General features: G+C 39.1%; 2 protein-coding genes and 1 long non-coding RNA gene across 10 annotated transcripts in view; 1 reads left to right on the top strand and 2 right to left on the bottom strand.

The window, feature by feature from the left end:
* JMJD1C (jumonji domain containing 1C) overlaps positions 1-3,754 on the bottom strand; it is a 296,047-nt gene extending 292,293 nt beyond the window's left edge. For all 7 annotated transcript variants that reach the window (XM_081568966.1, XM_081568963.1, XM_081568969.1 and 4 more), the window contains exon 1: positions 3,581-3,754. The gene's annotated coding sequence lies outside the window, so the exon portion shown is untranslated. The remainder of the gene's footprint in view (positions 1-3,580) is intronic.
* Positions 3,245-17,330, top strand: part of REEP3 (receptor accessory protein 3) — a 101,867-nt gene continuing 87,781 nt past the window's right edge. For both annotated transcript variants that reach the window (XM_081568986.1, XM_081568985.1), the window contains exon 1: positions 3,245-3,422. In XM_081568986.1, the coding sequence (XP_081425112.1) occupies positions 3,391-3,422 (32 nt within the window). In that variant the 5' untranslated portion in view covers positions 3,245-3,390. The remainder of the gene's footprint in view (positions 3,423-17,330) is intronic.
* LOC145537950 (uncharacterized) lies at positions 4,737-8,616 on the bottom strand. The gene is made up of 2 exons (XR_014076527.1): positions 7,229-8,616; positions 4,737-6,900 (listed from the first exon to the last, which is right to left on the bottom strand). It is a non-coding gene; the product is annotated as an uncharacterized LOC145537950 (long non-coding RNA).

Genomic DNA, 17,330 nt, shown 5'->3' with positions numbered 1-17,330 from the left:
TTACTTTACACCATGAAGCACTAATCTAATGGCCATCTACTACCAGATCTCAACTATCAAGGCACAGCCCAGTACATGCACTACTAACATCTGGGTTCTTCTCACGTAAGGCAACTCCTCAGGTGAAATTATAGTCTGTTTAGACTAAGAATTCTCAGCCAAATCAGGCCTGATGTTTCCCTTTCATAAAATATTTTCCAGCTTCTGCTTTATCACCCAGAAATGAAATTAAAAACAATCTCCCTGCAGACTTCAAACAAACTCATGTATCTATCCTAAATAAAATATAGATGGAAAAGTGAAATGAAAATCATTTAAAATAAGGTAGGTATGTATTTCAGCATGTTAATCTTGAAACAAAACTGAACTAGAAATCATACAAGAGTAATTACCAGCTAACCATGACAGCTATGAATGCAAAGTACTTTGTGACACAATTTTCCAAAACTGTAAACAACTCCTGATCAAATTGTGAACAAAACAAATCTTTCTTTCACAAGTTGCATATAGAAATAGACACTGGAAAACTCAGTATCGGTTAAAACCATGCTTTATACATAAAACAGAGGTTCTGGGTTCAGATAAGTACAAATATTATACGAATGTTAGGCAGTGTGTTCTTAAACCTTGCAAAACATGGGAACATTCTTTGTTCAGGACAGCCCATGCATCTACAAAGAGTATATAGCATCCCTGGCTCTTACCCATCAAACGCTAGTGGTTAGCCTCAATCATTTCAACACCCCTCAAAAAATACCTCCCAACCTCCCCCTAGAGAGAACCTCCATCTGGATCCACTGCCTTAAACACAATTCGACTATCACAGTATAATGTAAAGAACACTTGAGAAACATGCATTAGAGTACCAGTTCTATCATCTATAAGTTATGCGGTCATTGGCAGTGAGTTCTCTAAACCTCAGTTTCCAGTGTACTAAACAGGAATAACTCAGAGAAGGCAATGGCAACCCACTCCAGTACTCTTGCCTGGAAAATCTCATGGACGGAGGAGCCTGGTAGGCTGCAGTCCATGGGGTCGCTAAGAGTTGGACACGACTGAGCGTCCTTGCTTTCACTTTTCACTTTCATGCATTGGACATGGAAATGGCAACCCACTCCAGTGTTCTTGCCTGGAGAATCCCAGGGACGGGGGAGCCTGGAGGGCTGCTATCTATGGGGTTGCACAGAGTTGGACACGACTGAAGCGACTTAGCAGCAGTAGCAGCAGCAAACAGGAATAACCACTACCTAGGCTCTGAGTTGTAAAAGTTCTAAAAAACATTATTTGAACTTTTACTGGGCAATTACTCTATCCTAGACTATAGGCAAACACAAATAACTAATATACCACACCTGTGCTTAAACATTTTATCATTCAGTAGGTCAGACCTAGGTAAAACATAACCACAATATAAAGCAAAATGACAGGCATTAAATAGAAATTCAAGTAATTAATTATGGGGGCCTGGAGAAAATTATGAATAACTATGAAAATCAGGACATCTTTATGGCATAGGACACTGAAAGACTCTTGACAGGTAGAGAACAGGACTCAAATCATTAAAGAAAAAGTGAAGTCCAGGCATAGGCACAGAGCATGAAAATATAGGTTGGTTCAGAGAAGAAAGGTAAGGAAAAAATACATCAGAGACTGGAAGGGCAGGAAAAATTAATGCTGTAAAAACATTTCAGGATCAGTTCATGGAGGAATCTGAATGCCATTCAAATACTGAGTTTTATTGGGCAAGAGAACTTTTTAGAAAACTGGTGTTTATGTGGCACACCTGATTTCCAAATAATGCTGAATAATGGCCAAAAATGATTCCAGACAAATGCAAATTTCATTCATGAGATTCCTGAAATTAATATATACGTTCTTAAAATGCATAAGTAAGCAAAAAGAGCCTCAGTTCAGTCTCTCAGCCCTGTCCAACTCTTTGCGACCCAAGAATAAAAAGCCTACCCAAGAGTAAAAAGGAGTTTCCAATTTCATTCCTTGCATAACAAAAACATTACCAATGTACTGAACCTGGGACCTTAAAAGAACTCAAGATAATCTCCTATTCGTTTTTGATTTTCTCTCAAACAAGTGGTAGAATTTTATAAAATGTATTTAGCATACTTCATGTCACCCCTGGAAGGCAAGAGGTAAACTGCAGTATTACTGACCTCTTTTTACTACAGGGAAACCGAGGAACAAAAAGAATAAATTACAGTATGGTCACAAAATAAACTATTATATTTCCTAGAACTTTTAATTAAAGGCTTGAAGCCCACGTTTCATCCTTTATTCTTCGTACCATCCGAATACTAGAATTATCTTTTATTACCGTCTTTACAGGGGAAAAAAAAAAAAAAGATGAGAATGAAATTTCAAGATCACTTCCTCGATTCGGTATTGCCACCAAAAATATCAGTTTAAATTCTGCCCCCTGAAATTAAGATACTTGCAAGACCTGCAAGGTGCGAGCAGTAACCCAACTTCCCAAAAAATAGACAGCTATAAATAGCAAGACAGGTCAGGAATCCTAAGCCCAACTTTTACTCTGAATATCTGGCAGGTCAGAGGTGTGTTTGTAATACAGGCTTTGCGGATGTTGTGATGGGAAGATGTCGTAAGAGGCCCAGAACAGTGGTATCTACACACTCACTACTGCGAACTTGAAATCCAAGGCTTTCCTCCTCTGCCCCTCCCTGCATTGCATCACCAACCAGGAGACTCCTGACAGGCCTGTGCAACGATTCTCCCGACCTCTGCCTGCAAATGCGGTACTTTGATGTCCAGGGCCTCAGTGAACAGCGACAACACCGGATGTAGCTAAATACACCTCAAAATTTCTCCTCTCCAGAATCTAGGGCCTGGTCCGAAAGGATTCTGCCAGACACAGAGTTTCCACTACTACTATTTTGTTTTTCACACAGATACTAACAACCCTCACCCCCAAGCCCCCTTCCTGAGCCTCTCACCACCCTCTCCCCTCTACGCCTGGTGGACGTTCTGGACGAAAAGAGCCAGAACAAGGAGGCTAGAGCCAAGGATCCAGGCCGCAAGGCCGTCCGGCGCGGGCAGGGGTCCCGGCAGCCCAGCCCCCGGAGCCGGGCAGCCCAGACTTGGCCTCGGCCAACGCGCCGCCGCCGCCTATCAGCGGAGCGTAGGGGCGGGGCCGGCTGGCTCCGCGGCGGCTCCGCCGGCGGGCGGGGAAGGGTGGGGGGGCCCGACCGCCGCGCAGCTCCGGCCGCCGCGCGCAGACACCGGGCCCGGCTCCCGAGGGCGTCAGCGCGGCCCCGGGGAGGGCGAGGAGCCGGAGGGCGCGCGGCCTGCCGTTGGCCGCCTGGCCCGCCACCCGCGGCAGCCACCCGCCCCCGAGGTGGGGCCCAAGCCCCCGGGAAGATGGTGTCCTGGATCATCTCCAGAGCCGTGGTGTAAGTGTCGTTCACGGCGCCCCTCCGCCCCCACGCGAGGCCCGGGAGGCGGGGGTGGCGGCAGGGGCCGGGAGGAGAAGGCAAGGCCCGGGCCTGGGCGGCGTGGGCCGGCCCGGCCTCGGGCCTGCTCGGGGTCTGGGAGCCCTCGGCCTCCTCACCCTGGTCCACGTCGCTGCGGGGCTCCCTGCGTCGGCCGAGGGCCCGGCTGCTGCGGTGCGGCCGGACTGCGTGCGGCTCGTCGGCCCTGCTCCCGCGGCGCTGGGTGGGCAGGCGCGCAGGGCAGGCGGCGCGCGCTCCCTGCTCCCTCTACCCGCGCTGCGCGGCACCGCCCTGCGGGCCCGGGAGCGGCGCGCCTCGCGGCGGCGCCCTGCGCAGGCTCCGCAGAAGCTCAGCGCCGGAGGCTCGGCAATCCTCCTGAGGATGCCGTGGCGGCGCCGAGCCTTTGTATCGTGCGTTGCGGGTCTCCCAGGGCGGCTGATTGCCTCTCGGTCACGTGTGGTAGGAGGAGAGATTTGTCTAAAAATCCGAGACCGCTCCCAGCTCAGATCCCTAGGAAGGGACTCAGTTGCCCCGAGATTTACAGCTTATCGAGAAAGGAGCTCATTACTGAATGGTGACACTCGCCTCGTCGAACGGATCCCAGAATTTGGCCCTGTCGTAATGGAAATATTTGCAAAGGGATTGAGAGGTTGCAGGTGCCTGTTGCCTTTGTTCAGATTATCCATTCATTTCATTGTGCTTTTACCACTAAGTGTTACAGGCCCACAAGAAAAAAATTAGTTGAGTTGTGGGGTTTACTCTGTAAAGGTTGGACTACAATTTAAACTGATTTCCTCCAATCCTTCTTGACTTAACCCCTACCTGGAACACGAAAGTCACGAAGTAAACAACAGTGACGTAGTTATAGCCAGGGGCCCATGGATTCATTAATCATGATCTCTGTAGGAGTATTATCTCTGTCCCTTTCTGAAATGTTTTCAGGTGGCAGGCTTCTCCGATTAGCTTTATAATGTGGAAAAAGAACATTGCCAGATTGCTCATTTATTTCTCAATCAGAATTAGCTAATTTTTCTGTTGTTTGGTGTTTTGGTTTGTTTTGTTTTGGGTTTGTTTTATTTTTTCTTTGAGAGTGAATCAATCGCTCAGTAGCCCTGTTTAACTTGGTTTACAGTAGCATTCAAGATGTGTCATTTGATTGTCTGAAAGCAGTTTTTTCCTTCCTCGGTATAGTTTTTAGTTTTAAAGCTTCAGAGGGTCCCATGTTCGTCTGTACAAAACTAAAAATCAAGAAATAATACCACAGATGTCTTAAGGTTTTGTTTTTTAGTTTTGGTTTTGGTTTTTTTTGCCTTTTGAGGCCTTCTTTTGAGTTTATGTTTTCATAACACAGACATAACTTTCCTGAACTAGTAGATGTCTATCAATTGTTGTGTCAGTGCCTGGAATATCAAGTATCCAGTTAAGACATTGTCACGTTGTTTTGTTTGTATTTTTTTGATTCTCGGGGTTCCTTTAACCACTTCTTTAACTGACAGAAAATTGTGAAGCACTCATTTAATTTGCATTCATCACAGTCAGATTTTTGTTTTTGATCATTAACTATGAGTATGAATGTCTTCTATGTGCTATCTAGAACACAAGGGTTAATAATGTATGACCAATCTTAATGGAACTGCCAGTTGCAATACCAGATACCTGCAGTACAGGGTGAAGTCTTCTAAGAGTTATACCCAGAGCTATAGGGTCTAGACAAGGAAAGAATTGTATCTGGTTGGAGAATCAGAAAAGGCAAGGGGGATGACATTTGAGATGGGCCTTCAAAGACGAACTGACTTTAGACTGCTGAAGATGAAAAAGAAGAGGATTCCAGATAAACAGGTCACTGTGAGCCAAAGAACAGAGAAGGGAAAGCCCAGATTAGTTACTGAGGATTTAGAGACTGGGGAGAGAGAAAGCTGGAAAGGTAGGCTGGGGCCAGTTTTCAAGGAATATTCACAGAGAAGTAATAGCTATTATTAGGCAGCCGTGGATTTGCTTTAGAAGATTCTGTGCCTTAGGTGAGATGGTTGTGAATGGTGAGACTCTGAAGATGGGAGTCCCCTTAAGGAGTTGCCTAACTGGAGAGAAGATTAAAGCTTGCAGTGCTAGAATTTACAGAATTTAAAATGCAAGGCAAAAGAAAGGGAGATAATAGTGAGGGAGAAAAGGTCAGGAGAATGTATTTATCAAGTGTCAGGAAGTTTATCTCTTGAGCCCTTGAACTGTTAGCATATTAAAAAGCACACTTGCCAGGGAATATGAGCATCATTATGTTTTGTCCCTCTGCTCCTCAGTTTCTCTTTCTCTAAGCACTGAACGTTTTCTACTCCCTTGATCACACGTAAGAGTAAGAACATGAAGGATCAACCCCAGGGTTTATACAAACTTGGAAACCTTTTCACACTCGCAGATAGAATTTACTACATTCTTTCTAATCCTGTGAAACAGCCAGCTACTCCTGAGCCTAAAGAAAGATCAGACACTTCTCTCCATGTGAACCTTGGGCAAAATGAACAAGGAACACAAGGACCCTTTTTAACCTCAGCTCCCTGAGTGCAGGAACACTTTCTCCCTAGCCCAGTGGCAGACTCTTACTAGGAAGAGCACTGACTTGGTAATCAGCCCTGGATGCCAGTTAATGGACCTGGGCAACATACTAAATCTGTGTTTCATCATCTTAAAAATGATTATAATATTTAGTGCTTAAAACTGTTGTCAATATTTAGTTTAACTAAAACACACCAAATGTGCCTGACATTTGCTGTGCACTTAAAACTTAGTATATAGATAGGTTTTTTGTTTTTATGAGGGAGAGAAGTTAAATGGTGTAGCAAGAAATATCATTGGACTGTCATCGTCATTAATGTTATCATTGGAAACCTGGAGTTGAGAACTAGCTTTGGTTGTATTAACCCGATGCATGACCTTTAGTCAGTTCTCACTGATTATAGACCTCTCTTTCTTACTCTGTAGAGGTAGAAGGATCTGGTAATCTCCAAACTGTTTTGTATAGCTGTAGCATTCTGTGATGCTGTAAGGATTTTCATTTGTTTCCAGTCTGTTTAAAATTAGCTTGCTTTATTTTTACAGGCAAAATTGAAAGGTTAGTTAGCAATTATTAAGGGATAGTAATCTGAGACTACCAAATGATATTATATGTAATATAATATGTGATATCCATAACCTTATAAAACATGATTCTTAGAGGTTGAGGGAAATCCCATTTTTCTGTTTTGTGTCTACAGCATAACTGGTCTTTATGATCAGGACTGAACACAGACTGATTCAAATATCAGCTGTGCCATTTAGTATTGGCTGCTGCCTACCCCATTGGATTAAATGTGTTCACATACATAATGTTCATTCTCCTCCATTAGGTAGATAGTAAGTATTCAGTAATGTTAGTAGTTATTATCAGAACAAGGAAGAACATATTCACCTACAGTCTCAGCGTACTGAACATTTAAACCATTTTCAGTTTACATTTTTCTTTATCTTTCTATATCCATAACCTTATAAAACATGATTCTTAGAGGTTGAGGGAAATCCCATTTTTCTGTTTTGTGTCTACAGCATAACTGGTCTTTATGATCAGGACTGAACACAGACTGATTCAAATATCAGCTGTGCCATTTAGTATTGGCTGCTGCCTACCCCATTGGATTAAATGTGTTCACATACATAATGTTCATTCTCCTCCATTAGGTAGATAGTAAGTATTCAGTAATGTTAGTAGTTATTATCAGAACAAGGAAGAACATATTCACCTACAGTCTCAGCGTACTGAACATTTAAACCATTTTCAGTTTACATTTTTCTTTATCTTTCTATGTAGGTTACATAGTGGTAATTAACAGTATAGTATAAGTAATTTTTACACTGCCATTTATTGTTATATGATAAGCATCACCTACATTGCTCTGAAATCTTATTTTATATCTTCCATTTGCTCAGGCCACTATTCGTAATTTTCATAGCCATTCTTTGATCTTTTAATTTTCCTTTTAGATCATTTCTAGTATTTCATTATCATAGGTAATGCTATAATGTAATTATAATCCTGAATTGGACATCATTTATATATACTTTTTAAGTGTTTTCCTTAGGATAAATATCCAAGAGGAGTATTTCTGAGTCAAAGGTTATGAATATTTTTGTGACCTTTGATGTCAATTTCCAAATTGCTGTCCAGAAAAATATTAATACTTTACCACCAACAAGGTATGAGTACTGTCTCTATTTCAGTGTAGCCAGATTGGGAAGGTTTAATTTGTTTTATGTTTTCCTAATGAATATAACATTGTTTTCTTTTGCATTTTCTTATTAGCATTAATATTTGTCCTAATATTTATTAATTATGTCATATACAAATAATCTATGCAGTTTACCCATTAATCTCTTGGCTACTTAATATTAATAATTTACTTGTTTGTCTGAACTCCTTACGTAATAAATTAACTTTAAGTCCTATTTGATGCAAGTGTGTTTCTAAATCTAACTATACTTCTCTTTAGATATTTTAAGTTATCCAGAGTTTATAGTTTTAATGCAGTTTATAGTTCAACTTGTTCATTTTTTATTTTGTGATTTTTTTCACTTCTAAATATAAAATATTTACTCCAAATATTTAATTAGCAATATTTTCTCATATAGAACTTTTAGATAAATTTAGAGACTTCCCTTTAAATTCCATAAATCTGCATTTCCCTTTTTACATCTTAACACATTTTAATTTTCCTTTTACTGTAATTTCATTATCTGGCAGTAGTAGTAAAACCTCAGTTCTCTTTCTTTAATTGGTCCTCTTCCATTGTATTTAGTGAGTATCTTTAGAGTCTAAATTACATACCTTAAAAACCATACTCCAGCAGTTGCTTCCAACATCATCCATTTTCCCTCTCCACTTTATCTTTCTTGTCAGCATGCAAACATGCTATTATTGCTCCCATCTTAAAAAAAAAAAAACCCCTCTCTCAGTCTGCTCTACTTTACATCTCATTTACCTATTTCTCTTCCTCTCATTAAAGCAAAAAACTCCTCAAAAGAACAGTCTACATACACCTTCACCACTCATCCTCTGGGTCACTCTTGAACCCGTACCAATTAGGCTCTGCCATCACTCCTCCACTAAAATTACCTTTCCATAGGTTGGCAGTAGCCTCCACATGGCCAAAAGTGTCAGTCCTCTTCTGACTTATCAGCAGCTTTTGATACAATTGCTCTTTCTCTCCTTGAAATACTTCCTTCACTTGGATTCCCAGAAACCTTGCTTGCATTGTTTTCTTCTTAAACTCACTGGCCACTCCCTACTTAGTCTCCCTTGCCACATTCCTCCACATGCCCTGAATTATTAAAATTGATGTGTCCAGAGGCTCAGCCTTTTTCTTTTCTATCTACACTCCTATTAGGGCTCTCGTTAATTTACACCTTCAACCTAGATGTCTGCTAAACTCATGATCATATGTATTTTTAACTGCTTGAGTCTGCATGGACACATCTGTCGGGTTGGCCAAAAAGTTTGTTCTGTAAGACATTACAGAAAAACCCAAACAAACTTTTTGGCCAACCTGATAGAAGTCATCTTGAACTTAGGCTGTCCACAACTGAATCCCTGAATTGCCTTTTTGATCTGACTTTGGCAGCCTGCCCCAGCTCAATTATTGACAACTCAGCGCTTCATTAGTTCAGGCCAAAAAACTTGGCATCATCCTTGATTCTTCTTTTTCTATTGTTCTTTACATTAAATACTGCAATAAATCTCGGTAACTCCGTCTTCAGATCTATCCAGCATTCACCCAGTTCTAATCACCTTTACTTAACATTACTCTAGTCCAAGCCCGTTTCATTCCTGAAGTATATTATTATAAAAGCAACCTGCTTCTACCCTTTGTATGTATATTTGTTAAGATTATGACAGGGTTAATGAAAAACATCTTGAGTAATTTTTAAATCATTGGGAACTTGGAGGGCAGTCACAATTTACTAGTGATTTTTCTTCCTTTTGGTAAAATCTCAATAATAGCTAAAATGACTGTTGTTGTTTAGTTGCTAAGTTATGTCCAACTCTTTTGCAATCCTATGGACCGTAGCCCTCCAGGCTCCTCTGTCCATGGGATTTCCCAGGCAAGAATACTGGCGTAGGTTGCCATTTCCTTCTCTAGGGTATCTTCCTGACCCACATGTCCTGCATTACAGGCAGCTTCTTTACCACTGAGCTACCAAGGAATTCCAATGGCTAAAATAATTTCTTTCAATTAAGTTAAGGTAGATTTTAATAACAACTTTATTTACCAGTTTTGATGAGCTCATCATGTAAATAGCGTAAATGTTCCTGAATGATGTCTAAGAATAGAATACTTACTGCTTTTAGGTAATGAGAAATAAGGAAAATAGGAGCAGTGATATTTTCAAAGAAATTGGAAAAGTTAAAAATCGTAAACGTGTAATCTTCTGTGAATGTCCTGCATGCAATGGGTCATTTTTGCCGTCTTCTTTAATTAAGACAGAAAACACATCCTAAATGTTTGGGTCTTGTTTTCATCGCGCAGGCCAAAACTTCCAACAAGATTCCTTTGTTAGCCTTCATTTCAGAAACAATTTGCTTTTGTCCACTTTTTGTCACTGCTGCTATGTTAGCTATTTCTTTTTCCACTGGATTTTTTTTTTTTTTTTTTTAATTTGTCCCTGCCACGTGGCATTTGGGATCTTAGTTCTCCAACCAGGGATCGAATCTGCACCCCCTGCATTGGAAACACGGTGTCTTAACCACTGGACCTACACTGGATTTTTAAAAATAATTTTAGCACAGAGATTTTTATATTCTCTTTTTTCAGTATAGATTTAAATGTTTAAATAAACAGTATGTGTGCTTAGTCGTTCAGTCGTGTCCGACTCTTTGTGACCTCATGAACTATATTCCACCAGGCTCCTCCGTCCATGGGGATTCTCCAGGCAAGACTATTGGAATGGGTTGCCAGGCCCTCTTCCGAAGGATCTTCCCAACCCGGGGCTCGAACCCAGGTCTCCCACATTGCAGACAGATTCTTTACCATTTGAGCCACCAGGGAAGCCCAAATAAACAGTATATTACAATAATAATAGTATAAATGGGTAACTTAAATATCTTAAATATGATATTACTGTTTTGGTCATCACATGGAGAAGATTACTGCTGAGTCTCTGTTAGAGGAACATGAGCTTATTTCTGTCATTGGTCATGCATTTGCCTTAAACTGCCACTTTCGTTGAAGTTAAATGACAAGTTAAAGATAAAAATTGTTATAAGTGTCTTTATGTTTACAAAACTGTCTGTTAATAGTTTAAGTACAATTATCCCTATTACTGAAGCTTTGGGCATGTTGGAATTAACAAAAGCCACTATAACTAAAATTCAGGTGAATTGTCCTACTAAGATACTGTGGTCAGAGACAACGGTTGCAATTGGAGTGGAATTATTAAACAATGGCTAGAGATTATTATAAGTAAAGATCAGACTAGCTAATGTTAAAATATTATATAGCTCTTCATATTGATATTCAAAGTATTTTTTATTTTATTGGAAAGTGAAAGTGAAGTCGCTCAGTCATGTCCCACTCTGCGACCCCGTGGACTGTAGCCTACCAGGCTTCTCCATCCATGGGATTCTCCAGGCAAGAAAACTGGAGTGGGTTGCCATTTCCTTCTCCTTATTTCATTGGAAGATCCTTTAAATATGTCGGAGTTTCTTAAGCTAGCACTATTGAAATTTTGGACTGGATAGTTCTTTCTTGTAGGAGGCTGTCCCGTGCATTGTAGGTTTAGCAGCATCCCTGGCCTCTATTCACAAGATGCCAGTAGCACCTCCCACAGATACAACAGCCAAAAATATCTCCAGATGTTGCCTGCTTCTATTGGAGTGATGCTCTACAAGATACAATGCCCTCAGCATCTCCATCTGAAAATGGCTTTGTTGTTTACTATTTCCTGCTTCTGTGGGAGAAATTATAAGCGATAATGATATGGAATTCATAAAGCATCTTGGGATATCTTTTAAGAATTTTCTAGATAAAATACTGTTGCTGATCATTCTCATATTTTTAATACTATTTCAAAATTAATTTCTATTCAGAATGTACAGAGGATTTCCCCAAATTGATGACAATTGTTGGCGCAGCACACTTTGAAAATAATTTTTGTAATCTCTTATTCTGCATATCAACTCTCATAGTCCTTATTTTCTAAATTTACAAATGAAATGTGGTTTACAAATTCCAGTTTTCCTGGCCTTGAAGTTGTTAGCATATTAGGATTTGAATGCAGAGTCAAGGGTTACCAGCATGTTGCTTTCTTTACTATTAACAGTCTCATCAACTCTGCAAAAGCGGAGCTACATAAAAAAAGAAAAATCATGAAAACAAAAGTCATAAGAAAAATCTAAACCCAATAGACTTGTGCTGGCCAGTAATTCAGAATTTAATTTCAGAATGTATTCAAATATTTCATTGCAGAGAGCATTAATATTTTCAAATAATGTGCCCATTTTACCATTTTTTGAAAGAATTATTCTCACCCATATATAAACCCAGGCATTCGGCTGTGGAAAATTTCCTTAACCTTTTATGTCAGATTTCTGAGTAATGTATTATATATAGTTTGCTAGGGCTTTTACAGCCAAGTACCACCAAACTGGGTAGCTTAAACAACAGAAAATCATTGTGTCAACAGGGTTCTTCCTTCTGCAGGCTGAGGAAGAATTTGTTGCATGTCTCTCTTCTAGCTTCCACCCTGATCTCTGCTTTCATCTTCACCTGGCATTCTCCTTTTGTGCCTGTTTCTGTGTCCAAATTTCCCATTTTTATAAGGATACAAGTCATATAGGATTAGAGCCCACCCTAATTACCTCATTTTAACTAGATTACTCTGCAAACACCCTGTCTCCAGATAAAGTCACCATATCTTTTAAGGGAGACACAATTCAACCCATAACAATCTCTTTTATAAAAACAGGAAAACTAGTATATGGCAAGGAATAATTTGAGGGATTGGATTAGAAAAGTAGGGGGAAGAAATCTAACAAAATAGCTGTCTACACATAATTGGAGTTGTCACATGAGAGAAGGAATACTGATTTTTCTATTTTAACTGTGAAATGCAAGGCTAGAGCAATAGGTCAATGTTATAGGGAAGATAATTTTATTCAATGTAAGGGAAAACTTTGACACCTGGTGGTGTTCAACATTAAGACGGACAGTCTCAAGAGAACAGTATGTTGTTCTCCGTCACTGGAAGCATGAAAGGAAGAGTAGAAAGCTAGTTACAGATCTTGATTATATTACTTGTATGCTTCCTACAGAGAATCATAGATTAATCACTGTGAAGCATTTTGTATTTAATAAAACTACTTAGATATTTAAATGAACACATTAACTTATTGGGCTTCCCTGGTGGCTCAGCTGGTAAAGAATCCGGCTGCAATGCAGGAGACCTGGGTTGGGAAGATCCCCTGGTGGAGGGAAAGGCTACCCACTCCAGCATTCTGGCCTAGAGAATTCCAAGGACTGTAGTCCATGGAGTCACAAAGAGTTGGACATGACTGAGCGACTAAGCATACACACACATTAACCTTGTATTACAACAATACAAAGACTAATTAATAAGCAGCATTATTTGGCATTTACAAAACAGCGTGATTATATACAGGACTGAATAAGTTACATGCTAAAGCTTCTGCTAACATGACACTTTTTCATTATCAAACTGTAATCACCAATCTTAAGGGCTCCTAGCCAAAACTATAAAGTGGACAAACTGACTTTAGTCTATGGAGACACCATTGTGCTGGTACCAAAACCAAAGAACACCAAAAAGAAAAAAGAAAATTACAAACCAATACGCTTGATAAATATAGATTCAAAAGTTCTCAACAGAATATTGGCAAACTGAATCCAACAATACATAAAAAAGATCATACACTATGACCAAGTGGGATTAATCCCAAATTCATAAGGATGGTTCAGTATATGCAAATCAGTGTAATATACCACATTAACAGCAGTCAAAAACCACAGGATCATCTCAATAGTTGCAGAAAAAGTATCTGACAAAATTCAACATCCATTCATGGTAAAAAAAAAAAAAAACGACAAAAAACTCTTACCAAAGTGGGTAAAGAGGGAACATATCTCAACATAATAAAAGCCATTTATGACAAACCCAAAGTCAGTGTAACACTCAATGGTGAAAAGAAGAAACCCTTCCCACTAAAAGCCCACAAGGATGCCCACTCTCATCACTTATATTCAACAAATTATTGGTAGTCCTAGCCACAGCAATTAGACAAAGAAAAGACATTGAAAGATTTCCAAATTGGAAGGGATGAAGTAAAATTGTCCCTATATGCAGATGACATGATACTATATATTGAAGAATTCCACACAAAACCTACTAGGTAAATGAATTCAGCAAAACAGCAGGATACAAGATTAACATTCAGAAGTTGGTTTGCTTTTCTTTACACTAACAATGAAATATCCGAAAGGGAATGTTAAAAAAAAAAAAACCTTTAAAATTGCACCAAATACTAAAATACCTAGGAATAAACCTGACCAAGGAGATGAAAGACTTATACACTGAGAACTATAAAACATTGATAAGTGGATAAACTGATTTTATTTCTTTAACATTTGGGAGGCCCACAAAAAAAATGGACAGTAGGTTTCCTTAAGTGTTGACTTAAAGAATATGGGAATAGAAGAGAACAAACTTAGGAATATTTGACTACTGGTTCTCATTACACCTGAGATCAGTTCTTCCACTGCTTTATGCCTTGGTCTTTGCTTTCTGTGGGAACACTGACCCACCTCACTATTGCTGAACAAACTTTCCAGTTGTTCATTTGATGTTTGTTTATTTACATTGTATTTTTTAATCATTAATTTTCATCAACCTTCGTTTCTATTTCTGATTTTCTGAAATATGGGCCTTTCAGTTTTTACTTTGTATACCTAAGCTAATTTTGCCAGTATAAGTGATAATGGTTTTAAGGTGTTTAATAGATCATAAATGTATAGGACAAACTTTTCTTTAAGGATATACCTCTTGGTCCATATAGAAGAGCTTTGCTAGTGTATAAATCTTAAACAATCTAAAAATAGTAAAGTGTTAAATAAAACTATGAGAAAAGCAGTCTGAAAGCTCTGTATAAAGATATTCTGACAGGATATCTGGCCTTTTCCTTGCCAAGTAAAAGTTTCAGATGTACAAATTAGAAATAAACTTTTTCTCCCCCATAAAGTTTATGCATTGTCATTATGATTAAATATTTTTAGGAACTTATAAATTCCACCTCTTGTATTGTTTTATATGGTAAATAAATATGATACAAATTCTACTTTATTTCAGTTGATCTTCTGAGTTTAAGAAGTGTACTGCCTAGGCGTAGGGGATTAAGAGATACAAACTATTATGTATAAACTACAAGAATATATTGTACCACACAGAGTATATAATCAACATTTTATAATAACTATAAATGTAGTATAACCTTTAAAAACTGTGAACCATTATGTTGTACACCTGAAACCTGCTTAATATATTCCATCAAGTATATCTCAAAATTAAATAATTTTTTTTAAAGAAATGAAATATGCTGACTTCTAGTAACTCTATACCCAAGTTACCTTAAATGCTTGCTGGTGACAAATCTGACTGTGCTTTAACTGAAATAACTCATCTGAAACAAAGATCACTTAAACATAGGTGGTAAGCCATACTAAGAGTAATAGTTCTAATAAAAAGAGACCTAGCTTACCTTGAATGACCGAGAAGTACAAAGAAAATGCTGAACATGATATAACCTATAAGCTAAAAGTGACACTGCCTATTGAAATATGTGAAGGAGAAGAGGGCAGCAGAGGATGAGATGGTTAAATAGCTTCACTGACTCAATGGACATGAATTTGAGCAAGCTCTGGGAGATAGTGAAGGACAGAGGACCTGTTATGCTGCAGTCCATGGGGTCACAAAGAGTTGGACATGACTTAGTGACTGAACAACAACAAATCTAAACTGTGGTGAGAGGAGGAACTGTATGAGGAAGGACAGCAGTCAGCTTCTTCCTTTGAAAAATTCAGTTTGGCTCCCCAACTTCAAAGTATGTCGTCACTGTTTCTTGTCCTCACTTTTATATTTTTCTCACCTTTTTGTCTGGTTTTAATCCTTTTCCTTTCTCTCTCAATAGTGGTAAGGAGAAAATGGAACGGTCTCTGTCATGTGCAGAGATACAGTAATTTAAAAGGCTATAAATATCTATAGTCTCCAAACCAACAGAGAAAAAGGAAGCTAGAGGATTATAAAAGACCAAAATAAAGAGGACAGGGAGTGAGAGACACATGGGCAAAAAAAGATAGTAGAAATGGGTTCAAATATATAGATAAAGATAATAAATGTAAAAAGATTCTATTTTTATGTTAAAACAGACTAACAATGGAAAAAACCTATGAAGTTATAAAATGTGGTTGAAAGATAAAGGATCTAAATAAATGGATAGCTCTTATTAATGAATCAATATTAGTTGATGGTTATTAATTCTTCCAAAATAGAATTCCCTGAAATTCCAGAAAGAATTTGTTGTTTTTGCTTTCATGGAACTTGATAAACTAATCCGTAGTTCATGGGGAAGAACAGAATCTCAGGAATCTGTAAGACAGCAACAAAAAACAAGGAAGGAAAACTTGTTTTATTACATTTCAAGATTTATTATAATGTTGTAGTAATTGGGACACTGTAGTATTGGTGCATTGCTTGACGGTACATTTGAGGAAACACAAGCAAGACCCCAGAAACTAACCTAGGCATATAAGGAAATCTGATATGACAGAAGTAGTATTCAAAATCAGGGGACAAGGAAGGATAATTAATGTTGTAACAACTTGGTTATCTCAGGAAAAAGGAGAATGTCACTACAGCCTTCAGTTCAGTTGCTCAGTTGTGTCCATCTCTTTGCTAACCCACGGACTGCAGCATGCCAGGCTTCCCTGTCCATCATCAACTCCCAGAGTTTACTCAAACTCATGTCCACTGAGTCAGTGATGCCATCCAACCATCTCATCCTCTGTCGTCCCCTTCTCCTGCCTTCAATCTTTCCTAGCATCAGGGTCTTTTCACATGAATCAGCTCTTCACATCAGGTGACCAAAGTATTGGAGTTTCAGCTTCAGCATCAGTCCTTCCAATGAATATTCAGATTTCCTTTAGGATGGACTGGTTGGATCTCCTTGCTGTCCAAGGGACTCTCGAGAGTCTTCTCTAGCACCACAGTTCAAAAGCATCAATTCTTCGACGCTCGGCTTTCTTTCTAGTCCAAGTCTCACATCATACATGACTACTGGAAAAACCATAGCTTTGACTATCCAGACCGTTGTTGGAAAGTAATATGTCTGCTTTTTAATATGTTGTCCAGGTGCATCATAACTTTTCTTCCAAGGAGCAAGCGTCTTTTAATTTCATGGCTGCAGTGATTTTGGAGCCCAAGAAAATAAAGTCTGTTACAGTTTCCATTGTGTCCCCATCTGTTTGCCATGAAGTGATGGAACCGGATGCCATGATCTTAGTTTTCTGAAAGTTGAGTTTTAAGCCAGCTTTTTCACTCTCCTCTTTCAGTTTCGTCAAGAGGCCCTTTAGTTCCTCTTCACTTTCTGCCCTAACGATGGTGTCATCTGCATATCTGAGGTTATTGATGTTTCTCCCAGAAATCTTGATTCCAGCTTGTGCTTCTTCCAGCCCGACATTTCACATGATGTACCCTGCATATAAGTTAAATAAGCAGGGTGACAATATACAGCCTTGATGTACTCCTTTCCCGATTTGGAACCAGTCTATTGTTCCATGTCCG

Source organism: Giraffa tippelskirchi, chromosome 2 (genome assembly GCF_054371585.1).
Source record: "Giraffa tippelskirchi isolate mGirTip1 chromosome 2, T2T-mGirTip1v1.2.pri, whole genome shotgun sequence".
Taxonomy (NCBI): Eukaryota; Metazoa; Chordata; class Mammalia; order Artiodactyla; family Giraffidae; genus Giraffa; species Giraffa tippelskirchi.
The sequence above is the reverse complement of the archived record's forward strand: the minus strand, read 5'-3'. Positions and strand labels throughout refer to the sequence as shown.